This window comes from Camellia sinensis, chromosome 4, assembly GCF_055761805.1.
Source record: "Camellia sinensis isolate YWXY chromosome 4, ASM5576180v1, whole genome shotgun sequence".
NCBI lineage: Eukaryota > Viridiplantae > Streptophyta > Magnoliopsida > Ericales > Theaceae > Camellia > Camellia sinensis.
The window spans coordinates 83,948,687-83,962,428 of NC_138964.1; the positions used below are offsets into that span (position 1 = coordinate 83,948,687).

The following is a 13,742-nucleotide window of genomic DNA, read 5'->3' on the forward strand; positions in this document are numbered from 1 at the left end:
TTAGTTTATTCGAATTCCATGTTGTAATCCAGTTCGATTCTGTATTTTCAATTTTGTGGTTTGTTCTTTAATTCTATACGTTATTTTTTTTATTAATAAAAACAAGATTATTTTATCTAAATTATTTTTCAATTATTATGAAAATTACCAATAATATATATATATATATATATATATATATATATGTTATTCAATGAAAAACAATATGATAGATAAGTCCCACTATATAAGTTCAATTAATAATTTTAAAACTAAAAATGCGAGAAAATAAAAGTATTTACCTTTCCGTAATTGGTTCCATTTTTATTTGATATTCTAGTTTTATATTTTGGTTGTTTTTTTTTTTTTTTTTGGTCGTAAAAGTAAATATCACTTTTACAATGAGACTCCTTCAGGCCTGGTCCAGAATCCTTGGAACAGCTGAATGAGCCATTCATTGGTCACAAACCAAGCATAACGGTTTCCCAAGGCCACGGAGATCTCTGATCTACAAAAAGTGTGTGCTGTGTAGCAACTTGTTTGATGATATAGAAGCACTCAATTTTTATAAAATAAATTTGAGATTAATTACACTTTTCACCTTACTCCTTATAATTTCAAATTAAACAAGTGTTAATTTGATTCTTTCATTTAAATTGAAGATTTAAAATTAACAATTTTAAGATAATCATAAATTTTTTAAAGTATACATATAGACAAAATTAACAAAAATTAAACGGAATAACTAAATTGAAAGTGTAAGAATCAAAGTGAAACTGACCACATTTGGGAAGCTGGCTATTTTAATTTTTAACTATTTTAGTAAGCTAAAATATTTGCATTTAAGAAGATTATTTTTTTGTAGTTAAGTGTAATATTTGTGAGAAAAAAAATAAAATGATTATGGATTTAACGTGACATTTTGTCTTATTGACTATTTTAACCTATTTTGTCTTTATGTAAATTTTAGCCCAAGAAATAAAATTAAAAAAAAAAGAAAAAAAAACCTTTGCCAAGCAATGAACTAAAATAAAATTTAAGTCAACCAACAGGGTGAAAGGTGTAATTTACCCATAGCTTTGATATATAGGCTTCGTTTGGAAAATTACTATTTTAGTAGGCTATTTTAATTTTTGACTATTTTAGTAGGCTAAAATTTGTGTGTTTGGGAAGATGATTGAATTTTTTTGTGATTGGATGTGATGTTTGTGAGAGAAAAAGTGAAATGATTATAAGTTTAATGTGATATTTTGTCTTATTAACTATTTTACCCTATTTTATCTTTTTGTGAATTTTAACCTAAATTAAACTAAAATATTTTTTTTCTTGCCAAACACGCCAATAGCAGTGTGTTAATTAGAATATGAAGTGGATTCTGTCTTACATAAGTACTTGCTGACATTGTTTTTGATGATGAGCAACAACACAAGGATATTGTAACTGAAATGCATCAAACTTGTGACTCTTTCTTCTACCTCTTATTACTACTTCTACCAGTTGCACGATTGGCCGCTGCAAAGGTCCTCAAGGAAGGTGATTGGGTAAGGCCAAATGGAGCAACTGTGGTATTTAGATTTCCACTCATCTGCTTCTTCTGCTGCATTCTTCTCCTTGCTATGTAGCCTCTGATCCAAGGAGTCACATCCTCACTGATTTTGATCATTATGAAGAATATGATGCGGTAAATCACGATCATGCTGAAGAGAACACTGAGATCCGCCCATTTTGATCTCTTCACATTAATCTGGAACACATACTCCAATATGTAGTCACCGGGAATTTTTGGAAGATCCGGTGACTGGTTGTCGAAAACTAAGCCACTCAGATCATTTTGGTATTGCCCCTGTGCATTTCATTTATAATTGATTTAATCAGTCACCCATTCCCATTCCCATTCCCATTCCAATCAGCAGCACATTTCGTTGAGGAAAAACAATTTTTTTAAAAAAGAAGCTAATATTTTTCTTTCACCTGTAGAGCCCAGAAGTGGAAACTGATGTACGACATTGGATAACGCCAGACAGGCTTTGGAATGTCATTTGGAAGTCTGAAGTACCCAGAGACTAGCATGAATATTCCCTGAAATGTAGAGAAAACCATTAAAATGCAAAGTCCTAAATGAATTATGAGATACCCCACAATATATATAATCTACATGTTAAATATATCCAGTAATAGGCAACGAATCTGGTCAGACAGCTCGGACTGGAGCTGCCACCAATCCAACTAACAACACCATCTTATTGCATCGGAAGAAGACAAGAAAGTTAAAAACAATAAAGAAACAAATGGCTGTCAATACTATACTGATCTCCAATTAGGAAAACCAAACAAAAAAAAATGTTAATAAAAGAAGGAAAAAAAAAATGTTTAGGCATGAGCTCCAAACTAGCAGTAAAAGAATCCGTCAAATATGTTGAAATGTTACCGATATGAATACTTATAATTTATAATGAACTTTATTGAGCACCCTCTATTAAACAGGACTATACAAACCTGTATTCCAGCGCCTATGATAATGCCCATGAGGAAGTTGGGGACAAAACTGGCGATGGCCATCATCAAGCTCTCAACAACGGTTACACTTGCATAAAGGCACAATACAAAGAATATATAATGTTCAAAGCCTGGGTGGAGATGGACCATGAAATAGCAAACAGTTCCGGAGATAAATGTGATCAACACCAGAAATGGCATTGCAGATATTGTGTTGCTAATGACAAATGCAGTAACACCATAGTGGCCATTCAACCGCTCTCTTTGAAAAACCTGCAAAAGATTGGCACATACTTATGTTACTTTTGGCAAAAACACGTTGAATTGTCAACAAAATTTATTGAATTTTCGACAATTAGTTTGTAGTTATGAAGCTGACCTTCATGTCTTCTATAAAGGAGGGGAAACCACCAATCGACATGAATGTGACAAAACCAAATACAAAAGACGCACATGCACCTCTTGCCTGCTCATAGTAAATGATGAAAACAAAATTACATGTATGGAAGAACTTGAGTCTTATTTTCATGTTTTCTCATTCTAATTGACTAGTTTATTCAAGGTTCGTGTGTTAATTGATACGTTGAAACAATGATAGATCAGATACATCCCATAAGTAACTTAACAGTACTGATATGATTTAGTACAAGAGAAGCCATTTAAACAACTTATCGAGGATAATACAAATTAGGAGTGGTTTAGAGAAAAATAATTTATGATGTTTAATGTGTTCCAAACTTTAGAGATCTGTTTTCCAGTTCTCAATCGTAAATGTTACCAATGCCCAGGAATCAGAATTGGGGTGATTACAATCTTCCTTTAGATTAAATTAGATTAGATTAAGAATCTTAATTTAGGCTCATATGAATGCTCAAGGCAGATAAGAATATACCAGAATGGAGGTGTAGCCCGTCCCCACATCCAAGTATATGGTTCCAATGCAGATAGTAACCACAATGTAAATTACAAGCCTTAGCCAGTAATACCCAAAGTCCCTTGACATGTTGATGAATGACCGCTTGGTTAAAGTAAAAGCCTGCATCAAGAAACTAGCTTGGCTCCCTCCTGAATCAAGCACGGTTCCTTTCTGCAACAAATGGTATGTAATCTTAACTGCCACGAAATAATCCCAGATATATACCAATAGAATGGTGAACTAATCAAGAAGCTATGTAGCTACAAAAAATAAAATAAAATAAATAATAATAATGTTTGAGGTCATACAATCTAAGGCACCACTGAATAATACTTACCACTTCAGATATCTGCTCTACTTTCTCCCTTGCTGAGTAACAGTACTGAGAATTATGATAAAAGTCAATAAGAGTTCGGATAGCTTCAGCCGTGGTTATCTTCTCCAGAGGATCGTCATTTGTATCACACTGATAGGGAACCGATTTAAAGCAACAATTAGCCACCACAAAAACTGAATAAAAACAATCAGCAATCAATATTGCACACTGCAAATCTTATAGCTATTATGAAGGATACGGATTCAAGCCTAGACAGTGATTTTCCTTCTTCATATATTTTTCTTAACTTCTTGTTTGACACTTTTATTCACAAAAATAGATTAAACAAAAGTTAAGTGGTCAAACCATGAAAAAAGCTGCAATCACTGTCCCTCTATTTTTGAAGTAGGTCACCAATTAAACACTTGCAATACCACCATCATTAGCTAAGAAGCATGGATATGGACACACGACATGACGGGGACACGCTGACACGGCAATTTTCAAAAAATGAAGAACACGACACATGAGGGACACACACAATACATAATTTCATATATATCTTTTATGTCATACATATGAATATATCATTTCAAGACAATAAATAAATGCAATATAATACTAATTTCTATAAATTGACATTATTTTACTTGTATCATCGTAATTCTAAGTTTTTTTGTTCAAATTTACAACTAGTTTCTTAATATATGCCATGATGTATACTTGGCCAATGTTTTTTATGCAATTAGATTGGTGAGTCATTACCAATCTAACGTATAATCGGCTTATTGGAAGGCAGTTAACAGAATATTGTGTTCTCTCAGAGGGATTTCAAACTACATGCTTTGTTACCAAAGATCAAACTTGGCCCCAGTCGACTATTGTGATGTCGATTTGGGTGTAGATTTAAATGAGTGCAGGTCCACATCAAAATATGATTTCTTACTCAGTGGTGGATCCATTTCTTGGAGCAGTATAAGAAGCATTCTTACATCACCTTATCGACTATTGACGCTGAGTATGTGGTTTGCTCCAATGTCATTCATGAGGCTGTTTGGTTGAGGCGATTCCTTTTCAGCATCTTCGAGTTGTCATATGTGCTTCAGATCACATGGCTATCCACTGTGACAACATTGCCACACTTATACTAAGGATCCTAAGTATCATAGTCCAAACAAACATAATGTTTTGAGGTTCAACTTCACCAAAGATATCACTGCGTGTTTATTCACTTATTAGTTTCCATTGCATTATGGATGTTGATAGTGAGTTAGCACACACAGAATTAATAGACAGGATGTCAACAACTTGATTGGCTTACTCACTTTAGCAATGACTTTTGGCTCTTAAGAGAGCAAGCAAAGATGAGACATTTGGGTTGAACCGTCAACCGGTCTAAGGTCAGTCTGGGTACTGTTCAACTAAACCAGCTAGGCTCCCACTTTGCCACGTGGCAAGCAAATTTGCGAAACTATGTTTGCTTGGGAGAGTTGAACACATAACTATGTGGAAGTAGTATGACAAATAACCATCATGTCACATTCACCTTTTATTCATATTTGGTAAATATATATATCTATATTACATTTTCTTTCAAACATTACATATAATTAATATATTTTACAAATAACAAATATAAATATGTTTATTCCATTATAAATTTATCTTAAATTTAAAAATAATTTAAATAAATGTATCTTAATTCTTATATTATTATTAAACAAACTTTAATATATTTATAAAATAATTATGACGTTACGATTTGATTCCAGTTCAACCCCATGGTTGAACTGGTGACCCTTCTACTCAATCCTTTTCCAGTTCTCTCACCAATAAGGTTTTTAAAACATTAGTGAGTAGTGAAACATCAACTAACAAATTTAGTCGCCAAAAATACTAGTTGTTTTTCTCGACGAATCACTTGGTCACGAATTTGTAAAATTTCAGAAGGGTTTGAATTTTTTTCCCTACTACAAGTTTTGATCGACACAAAATACAAAGTCGTTTTGATATTTGCAACCAAAATTCATTAGTTGCTAAAAGTTATTTGGCTCTTGCTTTTTTTTTTTTTTTCACCGTCTCGCTTCTAGTTTTCGCAACCAATATTTCAAATTAGTTGTAGAACACAACATTTCTATGACTAAATCACATCAGTCATGGAAAATAAAAACTTCTGGCTATTATTTTTATTTTTATTTTTGTCGGCAAGTACGTGTTTTTCACGACTAAATAATACTTAGTTGGCAAGAGTAGTCATTTTGCTATCTGTGACCAAATTTCATTAGTCGCTAAAATTTTTGTCTCCCACTCTTTTTTTTTCCCTCCCACTTCGATTTTTCACGACCAATAATTCAAACTAGTCACCAAAAACATGATTTCTGATACTAAAATCATGTTAGTAGTGGAAAATAAAAAAAAAAAAAATTGGCTACCAATTTTTTTTTAGTCAGCAAATGTGATCTTTTTGCAACTAAAAATTATTTAGTTGGAAAAAGTGTAATTTCTTTTAGTGGTTGAGTGTCATCACATTTAGAGCATATGGAATCTAACATCACTATTTGGAATAGTTTATTCCATCATAGCATGTATATCATAATACATATGCCCAAAAACCGATTAGTGAGCTGAGTGTGTGGATCCTTTCTTCTCTACTGTGAGATTCTTATGGGTCATTATTTGTGTATGACCTTATCTAATGCCCTTTATGATCTTTGACTACACCATAAGGCTATGAAGCGTCAACACTTCAAAACAAGCGCTATAGTTGTGTCAAACATGGAGACAAGGCAGGGGCACACAAAGACACGATGGTGACACATATGGGATATGCTACATTGCGTGTGCCTTTATTTAATTTTCTTTTTTTTCAAGAGACATGTAGGGGAAACTTCAGCGACACTCTTGGGATACACCAACTAATTTTTTTTCCATCCTTTCTTTAGTGTTTTTGATGGATGTTGGACTTTATTCATTTTTTCTTAGATATAAGCACTTAATAGATCATCCATAAAATAAAATAAAATAAAAAACATATAAACGACAAGAGATTAATTTAAAAGTGACTTCTTTTTTGTTTTTACACATCTAGCTAACATTAGTTTCTGATAATTTTGATTGTTTGTGAATATAACACTAATCTACATAACAAATAAAAATATAAGAAAAGATGTTTTATTATCGTGTCCTCGTCGTATCTATGTCCCTATTTTTTTGAAATCACTGTGTCATGTGTCTATATCCATGTCCTCATCTGTGCCTGTGTTCATAAGGTAAAGGATTAATGACATGATACTTCGACCTCAAGGGACATTTCTAGGAAAAGATTAGCTGTGAATTGAGTGACATGAGGGCAAAGGGAAGATCATTTGGTATTCTATCATTGTTATGTTCACTATCGACAACTCATATTACTATGTAGATTGGGTGTGGAGTAAAGCATGCTCTGTGAGGGGTTATAGATGCTATGTGCAATGTAACTAGATAGAATTGATGTACATGAGATGCTCTCTTTTTGGGTTGATGTCTCTATGTTGGCTCATAGTAAGCTTATAGGATAGAGCTTGCACTTGCTTTCAACAATCGTCTTAGCCACTGACTAGTATGAGTTAGTTTAGATGTATGAGCGAAATTGAGATAGGGGCAGCATGTTGGCCCATGTGCGAGGGTCAGATTTGGACCCAAACTTAGGCGCCCACAGGGCATGACTCGTTAACCCATCTAATATGAATGAAATATATCACTTATTTGAATTGCACTTGTTGAGGAGACAAGGCAGTTATATTAACCCATGTAAATGGGTGTTAGATATATATGTCATGTATATCAAATTAGATATATCTCTAAATCATGATCTTGTACAATGTATTCTAGAAAACTCTCCATATCACTTCGCTCTCTGCCATTGTTGAAGTAAGGACTTTGCACTATGATTTTGTGGTTAACACTCCCAATGTGATGTTGCTCTGACGCTAGAGGTGATGTTGTTCGTGGTCGTTAAGAGTTTATAGAGCATTGCTCTGACGCTAGAGGTGGTGTTGTTCGTGGTCGTTAAGAGTTTACAGAGATGTCGTTAAGAGTTTACAGAGCATGTGATTCACTCCTTGTTTGTCGTTTTTGGATTTTGTGCATGACGTAAGTCCAAAAATTGTATTACTTCTGCTAGTATATGTTGTTTACACTTACAATTGACCAGAACAACAGCATCAGTAACTAAAATAGGGTAGGGAACAAATAAAATTGAATTGGAACAGAAGAAAAAAAAACAAATAAATAAAATGAAAATAGAGAGAGAGCGAGAGAGGAGAAGACTTTGATACCCGCAGTTTCATGGATCCTTTCAGAGTGGCTTTAACTTTGTCAAAATCAGAATTAATGCATCTAAGAAAGTGATCAGATGGATTCCTCAGAGCAGGACATGGAAAGCCAGCCTGTGCGAAGAACTGCACACACCAACCAGTTCAAGAGTTGTGTTTCTCAAGAACAAATGCAGTTTAAATTTTTGAAAAAAAAAAAAAGAAAAAAGAAAAAAAAAAAAAAAAGTGGGGCTAATTCTTGCCTCATAAGCTTCTGAAGCCTGACCAAAGTAAACAGTTTTGCCTCCGGAAAGCAAGTAAAGGCGATCAAATAGCTCAAAAACTTCACTGCTGGGCTGATGAATTGAAGCTATGACAGTCCTCCCGTCTCTAGAGAGACCACGCAATGTCTGAGTTACAAAGAATGCGGACGCGCTGCCATGACAAGACCCACCCAAATAAGAACCTTACAAGAGGATTTTTTTCGGTGGCAAAGAGGCAAACAATATAAGGAAATCATAATCATTCATTACTAACATACAAGTTTGGTATACATACAGAACAGAGTAATTATTTGTTCTGTTAGCATACGGAATTTGTGAAATGGTGATCATTGTTTAAGGATATGCACAATGAGAAAGAAACAGAAGTAACCAGTGATGGCTCCATAACTTTTTGTTGATGGGGTTATGAAAAATCATCAACACTAATTCTCAAATCAGAAATAAACATTTCTTGATATATTGCTATTGTTTTCAATCAAAAAACAAAGAAAACCAAAAAAAAAAAAAAAACAGACACACAGAGATATATGTTCTTTTACAATTAGTATCGACAAGATTCCACATTTTGGAATCATTGCATAATAACCGAGAATGTTCATATTGTTCATGGCAGGAGCAAGATCTGGATTACAATCCAAATCAGGTATCTTGTTATCTATACAATCAAATATGTTATTGGTTGAACTAATAAAATAAAATAAAATATGGATACTTACAAGAAAATTAGCCACGAAAATCTAATGGACATGTTCTGTCATCACAAAAATCAATTAAAATATTTTTGTTCGCAAGTAGAAATGCATTAAAAATCCAACAAATACATATGGACGCAAGCTTTTGATATAAAGCAACCCGAGTGATGCAATTGAGATGTCGATTAATGAGAATGAGAGACTCCATTGCCATTTTCTTTTTTAACTGGTGGACTCTTTCTTTTTTTCATTTTAAACAATGGTTGCAAAATTTTGACCAATTTATTTTTGACAAATGTTAATATTAAACAAATTACTACTATTATTTTTTAAAGTTGATAAGGTCAATTGACACCACAACAGTAACATTAACAGTTTGTTCAGAGGTGAGGGTCGTCCTCTATTATGTATATGCAGCAGCAAGAGAAGAGAAGATGGCAGAGCAAATAATTAAGTAAATTTAAATAACCTATCGAGTCCGCTTGTTGGCTCATCAAGGAAGAGCAGTCTGGGCCTCATGAGGATTTCAAGGGCAATACTGACCCTCCTCTTTTCTCCTCCACTGATCCCACGCAAATGCCAATTCCCAATAACTGTATCAGCACAATCTTGAAGACCCATTTCTATGATGGTACTCTCAATCAATGTGTTCTTCTCCGACCAAGGCATCCTATCCGGGAGCCGTAGTTGGGCTGAATACGAAATTGTTTCGCGAACCGTTAGAGTACCAATCAAGTTGTCATCTTGTGTCACATACGCCTGAGTTTTTTTTTAAAGAAAAAATCCAAGTAATACTCTATTAGTACATGAATGATTGATGATACATATATATATATATAATATAAAACAAACATCAGTTCCTATCCAGATACTAGAAAGATTTAAACAAATCAAAGAGATTATTAGATCAGATCATCACAAATAACAATATGACCAATAAAAGATATTTTTCTTTCTTTTGTTCTCTTTTTGTTTTGGAAAGTTGGTTGAGAGTGGAGGAGTGCTTTGACTTAAAATAGACTAAAAAAAGTTAAAAATTAACTTTTAACCCTCAACCCAAAAGAGGTGATAGTCTGTGTATGATATCACAAGTAGATAAAAGTAACAAATATCTATATATATATATAGTGTAGAGATTACAATAGATGTGCATAAAAATGAAAATAAAATAGCTATAAAATTGAAGGAAAATAAATAGTAAATTTAAATGAAGAAGACTAGTAGTAGTAGCAGTAGTAGTAGAGTTGGGTTAAGTACTTACAGCAGTTCCAAAGGAGAGGTTAGCTTTTCTACCGTTGAGGAGAATAGTGCCAGAGAGGAAGGCATTAGAAGCAAGGCGACCAGAGAGAGCATCAAGCATGGTAGATTTACCAGAACCAGAAGGACCCATTAGTGCTGTGAAACTACCAGGCTCAGCATAACCAGTTAGACCTTCCAACACGTTTTGGGTCTCACCATTCCTATTCAGACTCACCATTACTGTCATATCCTTCCATGTAAGCCTCGCCGACACATCCCCCACTAACTCTATATTCGCCTTCTCTTTCCACAATGTCTCGCTCAGTGGACTCAGTCCTCCTACTACTGCTAGTCCATTCCCTTGTGGCTTGTTTGCCTCTATCTCCATCATCACATGATCTGCCGACGAATTCCTCATCTTCTGACTACTCTCCCTTTCTCTCTCTGAGCAACTTTCAAGATCTAAACAAGAAGCAAAAGAGGATTGATTATATGATGATTATGAGAATGAGATTGAAATGAATCAAAGATGTGAGAAATGGGTTTTGTGTGAGAGGAGAGATTGGAAGCCTGGGAGTTGTGAATTTGACTGGCCAAGAAGTGGAAAGAATATTACGAACCCCATGCAAATGGAACCTCTTCTTCCTTATGGGGGGTTTGCGTTGCTTTTTGGCGTGATTATTTATTTATTTATTGAGAGTAATGTTAGGTAAGAGTAATGTTAGCTATAATGAAAAAAATACCATGAAAATAATAAGGAAGATTTCTTTATATTAAATTATATATAAAAAAAATATTACAAAAAATTTTCACGAAACATTTCATATTTTATAATCCTAAATATTATTCTTTTAACAGAGAGAGAGAGAGAGTGTCATAAACCCAACATCTCTTTCCTTCCTCTGCCATCTCCTTAACCACTATCTACCACTTCCCCACCCCTTTCAATCTCGTCATCGATGCTGGAAAAAGATGGATAAAGTAGGAGATGGAGGATATTTTTTTTCTTCTTTTGATTTGCTGCTGTTTTGCTGCTGCTGTTGTTGTTATTGATGTTGTTAAAGCTCATTAATGGGTTCTGGTGGATGTTGGGTGGGGACATTTAATACAAACCTATCATTTTAAACTTCGAGCTGCTCTCATACAATAAGTGTACCAGTTAGGAGTGTTTATGTGTGGTTTGAAATAATCAAAAATAAGTTTATTTTTAAATTTTTTATAAAATATGGGTTAGATTTGAAGTAATATGTTAAAGAGATAATATGATTTAAAAAGATGATGTGATTTAAATAGAATAATAATTTTTTAACTTTTTTACATCATATCAAACAAAGTTTAAATTAACACTTTCTTATTTATTTATTTTTTAATTAAAAATAGTATAATATGTACACATAAACAAGGAACGCTGCACAAATTACACCGTCTGGCACGGTAGATCATATTTAAAAGGATTTTTTTTTTAAGGTCGCTGGTATTATGATTTTATAGCATAAAGGACACCAAATATTTTCATAATGTCTAAGGTCCTTCAACAATATTTTCATAATGTCTAAGGTCCCTCAACCTTGATCCAGAGAAATTTCAGTCCAGAGAAATTTCAGTGCAGATAAAATTGGTCAGAGAAATTCTGGCACAGAGAAATTTCTCTAGACCAAATTTCTCTGGATGAGTTTCTCTACTTTTCTTCTCATTCACATCCAAATCATTGTGATTCATTAGGTAAGCAACATTGTTCAACTGAATTCAACTGGAAAAATTCCACATTGTAATATGTAAGCAACATTAGAATGGGATAACAATGGCAACTTACTAGAACTAGAGAAATTCTGAAAAAATCTGAGTATTTCTCTGGTTTGTTATTGAAATATCAATTGAGAATTTCTTTGGTTTATTAAAAATAACAATTGAGAATTTCTTTGGTTTGTAATATTTGGAAAAATTTCTGCAACTTACCCAAATCTGTTCTTCGCTTTTTTCTAGTTGAATTTTTCAATCGAAAGTGTTTCTCTGTTGAACAATGTTCAACTGAATTCAACTGGAAAAATTCCACATTGTAATATGTAAGCAACATTAAAAGGGATAACAATGGCAACTTACCAGAACCAGAGAAATTTTGGAAAAATTTGAGAATTTCTCTGGGTGCAAACCAGAGAAAATTGAAATTCTCTCCAGAGAAATTCTCTGGGTGCAAACCAGAGAAAGTTGAAATTTCTCTGAGTACTAAAGAAATCCAGAGAAAATTGTAGAGAGGATGGGGGGTGTTAGCGGAGGGGAGATGATGATGTGAAAAAGAAAAAAAATGACTACTCTATTCCTATTAGAATGATACTAAGTTTGGGATTTGATATATACAATAATATAATTCAATAGAGTTTACAAAACTACCATGTCAATGTAAGCAACCTCATCGAATATAATATTTTCTTTCCTATATATACCTTATCTATCATTTATCAGTAATCTCACAGGGTCCAAAGCTCCATTTCAGTTACTGGGCAAAAATCAGTAATAAACCTGCAATTGCAAAATTGAAATATCAACTCCATGAAGGAAATTAAAACCGAAGAAAGAATAAATAAATCTTGCACCTCCACACGTACCTGTAATATACAAAACCGGGTTGACTTTCAAGCACTGCCAGACAAAAAGTGTACAAAGAACAGGGCACATAATTCTCCTGCAATCCTTATTGAAACAGCGTGAAATCTAGGAGCAGAGAGGATTTGATTGGATGAGTTTTACATGTTTACTACCATCTCAGATTTTAATGAGGGCTTCTCACCAACACTCAATTATGAAAATTGGAAAAAACTACTATAACACTAAGGAAAAAATATTGAGATAGTATCCACAGTTGCAAGCCACTCTCCACATAGAACTTTGCATAACAGAATAAAATTGCAAATGTTGCCAGAAAATGTGCTTAGTCCCCGTCAAGCTTACCATTATAGGACACAACGCCAATAATGTAAAAAGCCTACCTCAGCATCTCCCTTAACTAATAATTTGTAAAGAGCATTAGGACCAGAAGAAGATTTCCAATGCATAAATGGGCAAAGGATAGAAAATTCAGCTACTGTTCATGCAACTTACGTGGTGTCATAGAACATCCTCACCCACCCACACCAATAATAATAATGGTAATATTGTCTCCTTCCCATAGTTGTGACAAAACAACAAATGACAATGACATTCCAATGTTCTTCATATATATAAAATACAGTAAATAACCATTGGGGTTAGACTTCCCCCTCCCCTCCAATGTACCCAAAACCAGAGAAATTCTCTTCAAACTAGACAGATCAGAGAAATTCTCTGGATTGAAACCAGAGAAATTCTCTCTATTTGCAGCTAAGTTGTATTTTTATGAACAAACCTTGGTGATTGTACATTGATCCAGGAAATTTCTCTGACTTCACAAATTTCTTTGGCTCTATTCACAAAGAATTTCTCTGACTTTGTATAATATATAAGCCAACAATACAATCTTTACTAACAAACCCACAAATTTCTCTGGTCCAAAAT

General features: G+C 33.7%; 1 protein-coding gene across 1 annotated transcript; it reads right to left on the reverse strand.

Annotated features, from left to right (window-relative positions):
• Nucleotides 1-1,331: 1,331 nt before the first annotated feature.
• On the reverse strand, nucleotides 1,332-10,878 carry ABCG11 (white-brown complex-like protein). Its single transcript, XM_028227348.2, has 10 exons — nucleotides 10,237-10,878; nucleotides 9,445-9,734; nucleotides 8,263-8,434; nucleotides 8,024-8,146; nucleotides 3,729-3,857; nucleotides 3,368-3,562; nucleotides 2,855-2,941; nucleotides 2,476-2,748; nucleotides 1,951-2,058; nucleotides 1,332-1,822 (listed from the first exon to the last, which is right to left on the reverse strand). The coding sequence occupies exons 1-10, from the start codon at nucleotides 10,630-10,632 to the stop codon at nucleotides 1,451-1,453; spliced, it is 2,145 nt and encodes a 714-aa protein (XP_028083149.1). The 5' UTR covers nucleotides 10,633-10,878; the 3' UTR covers nucleotides 1,332-1,450.
• Nucleotides 10,879-13,742: the final 2,864 nt, after the last annotated feature.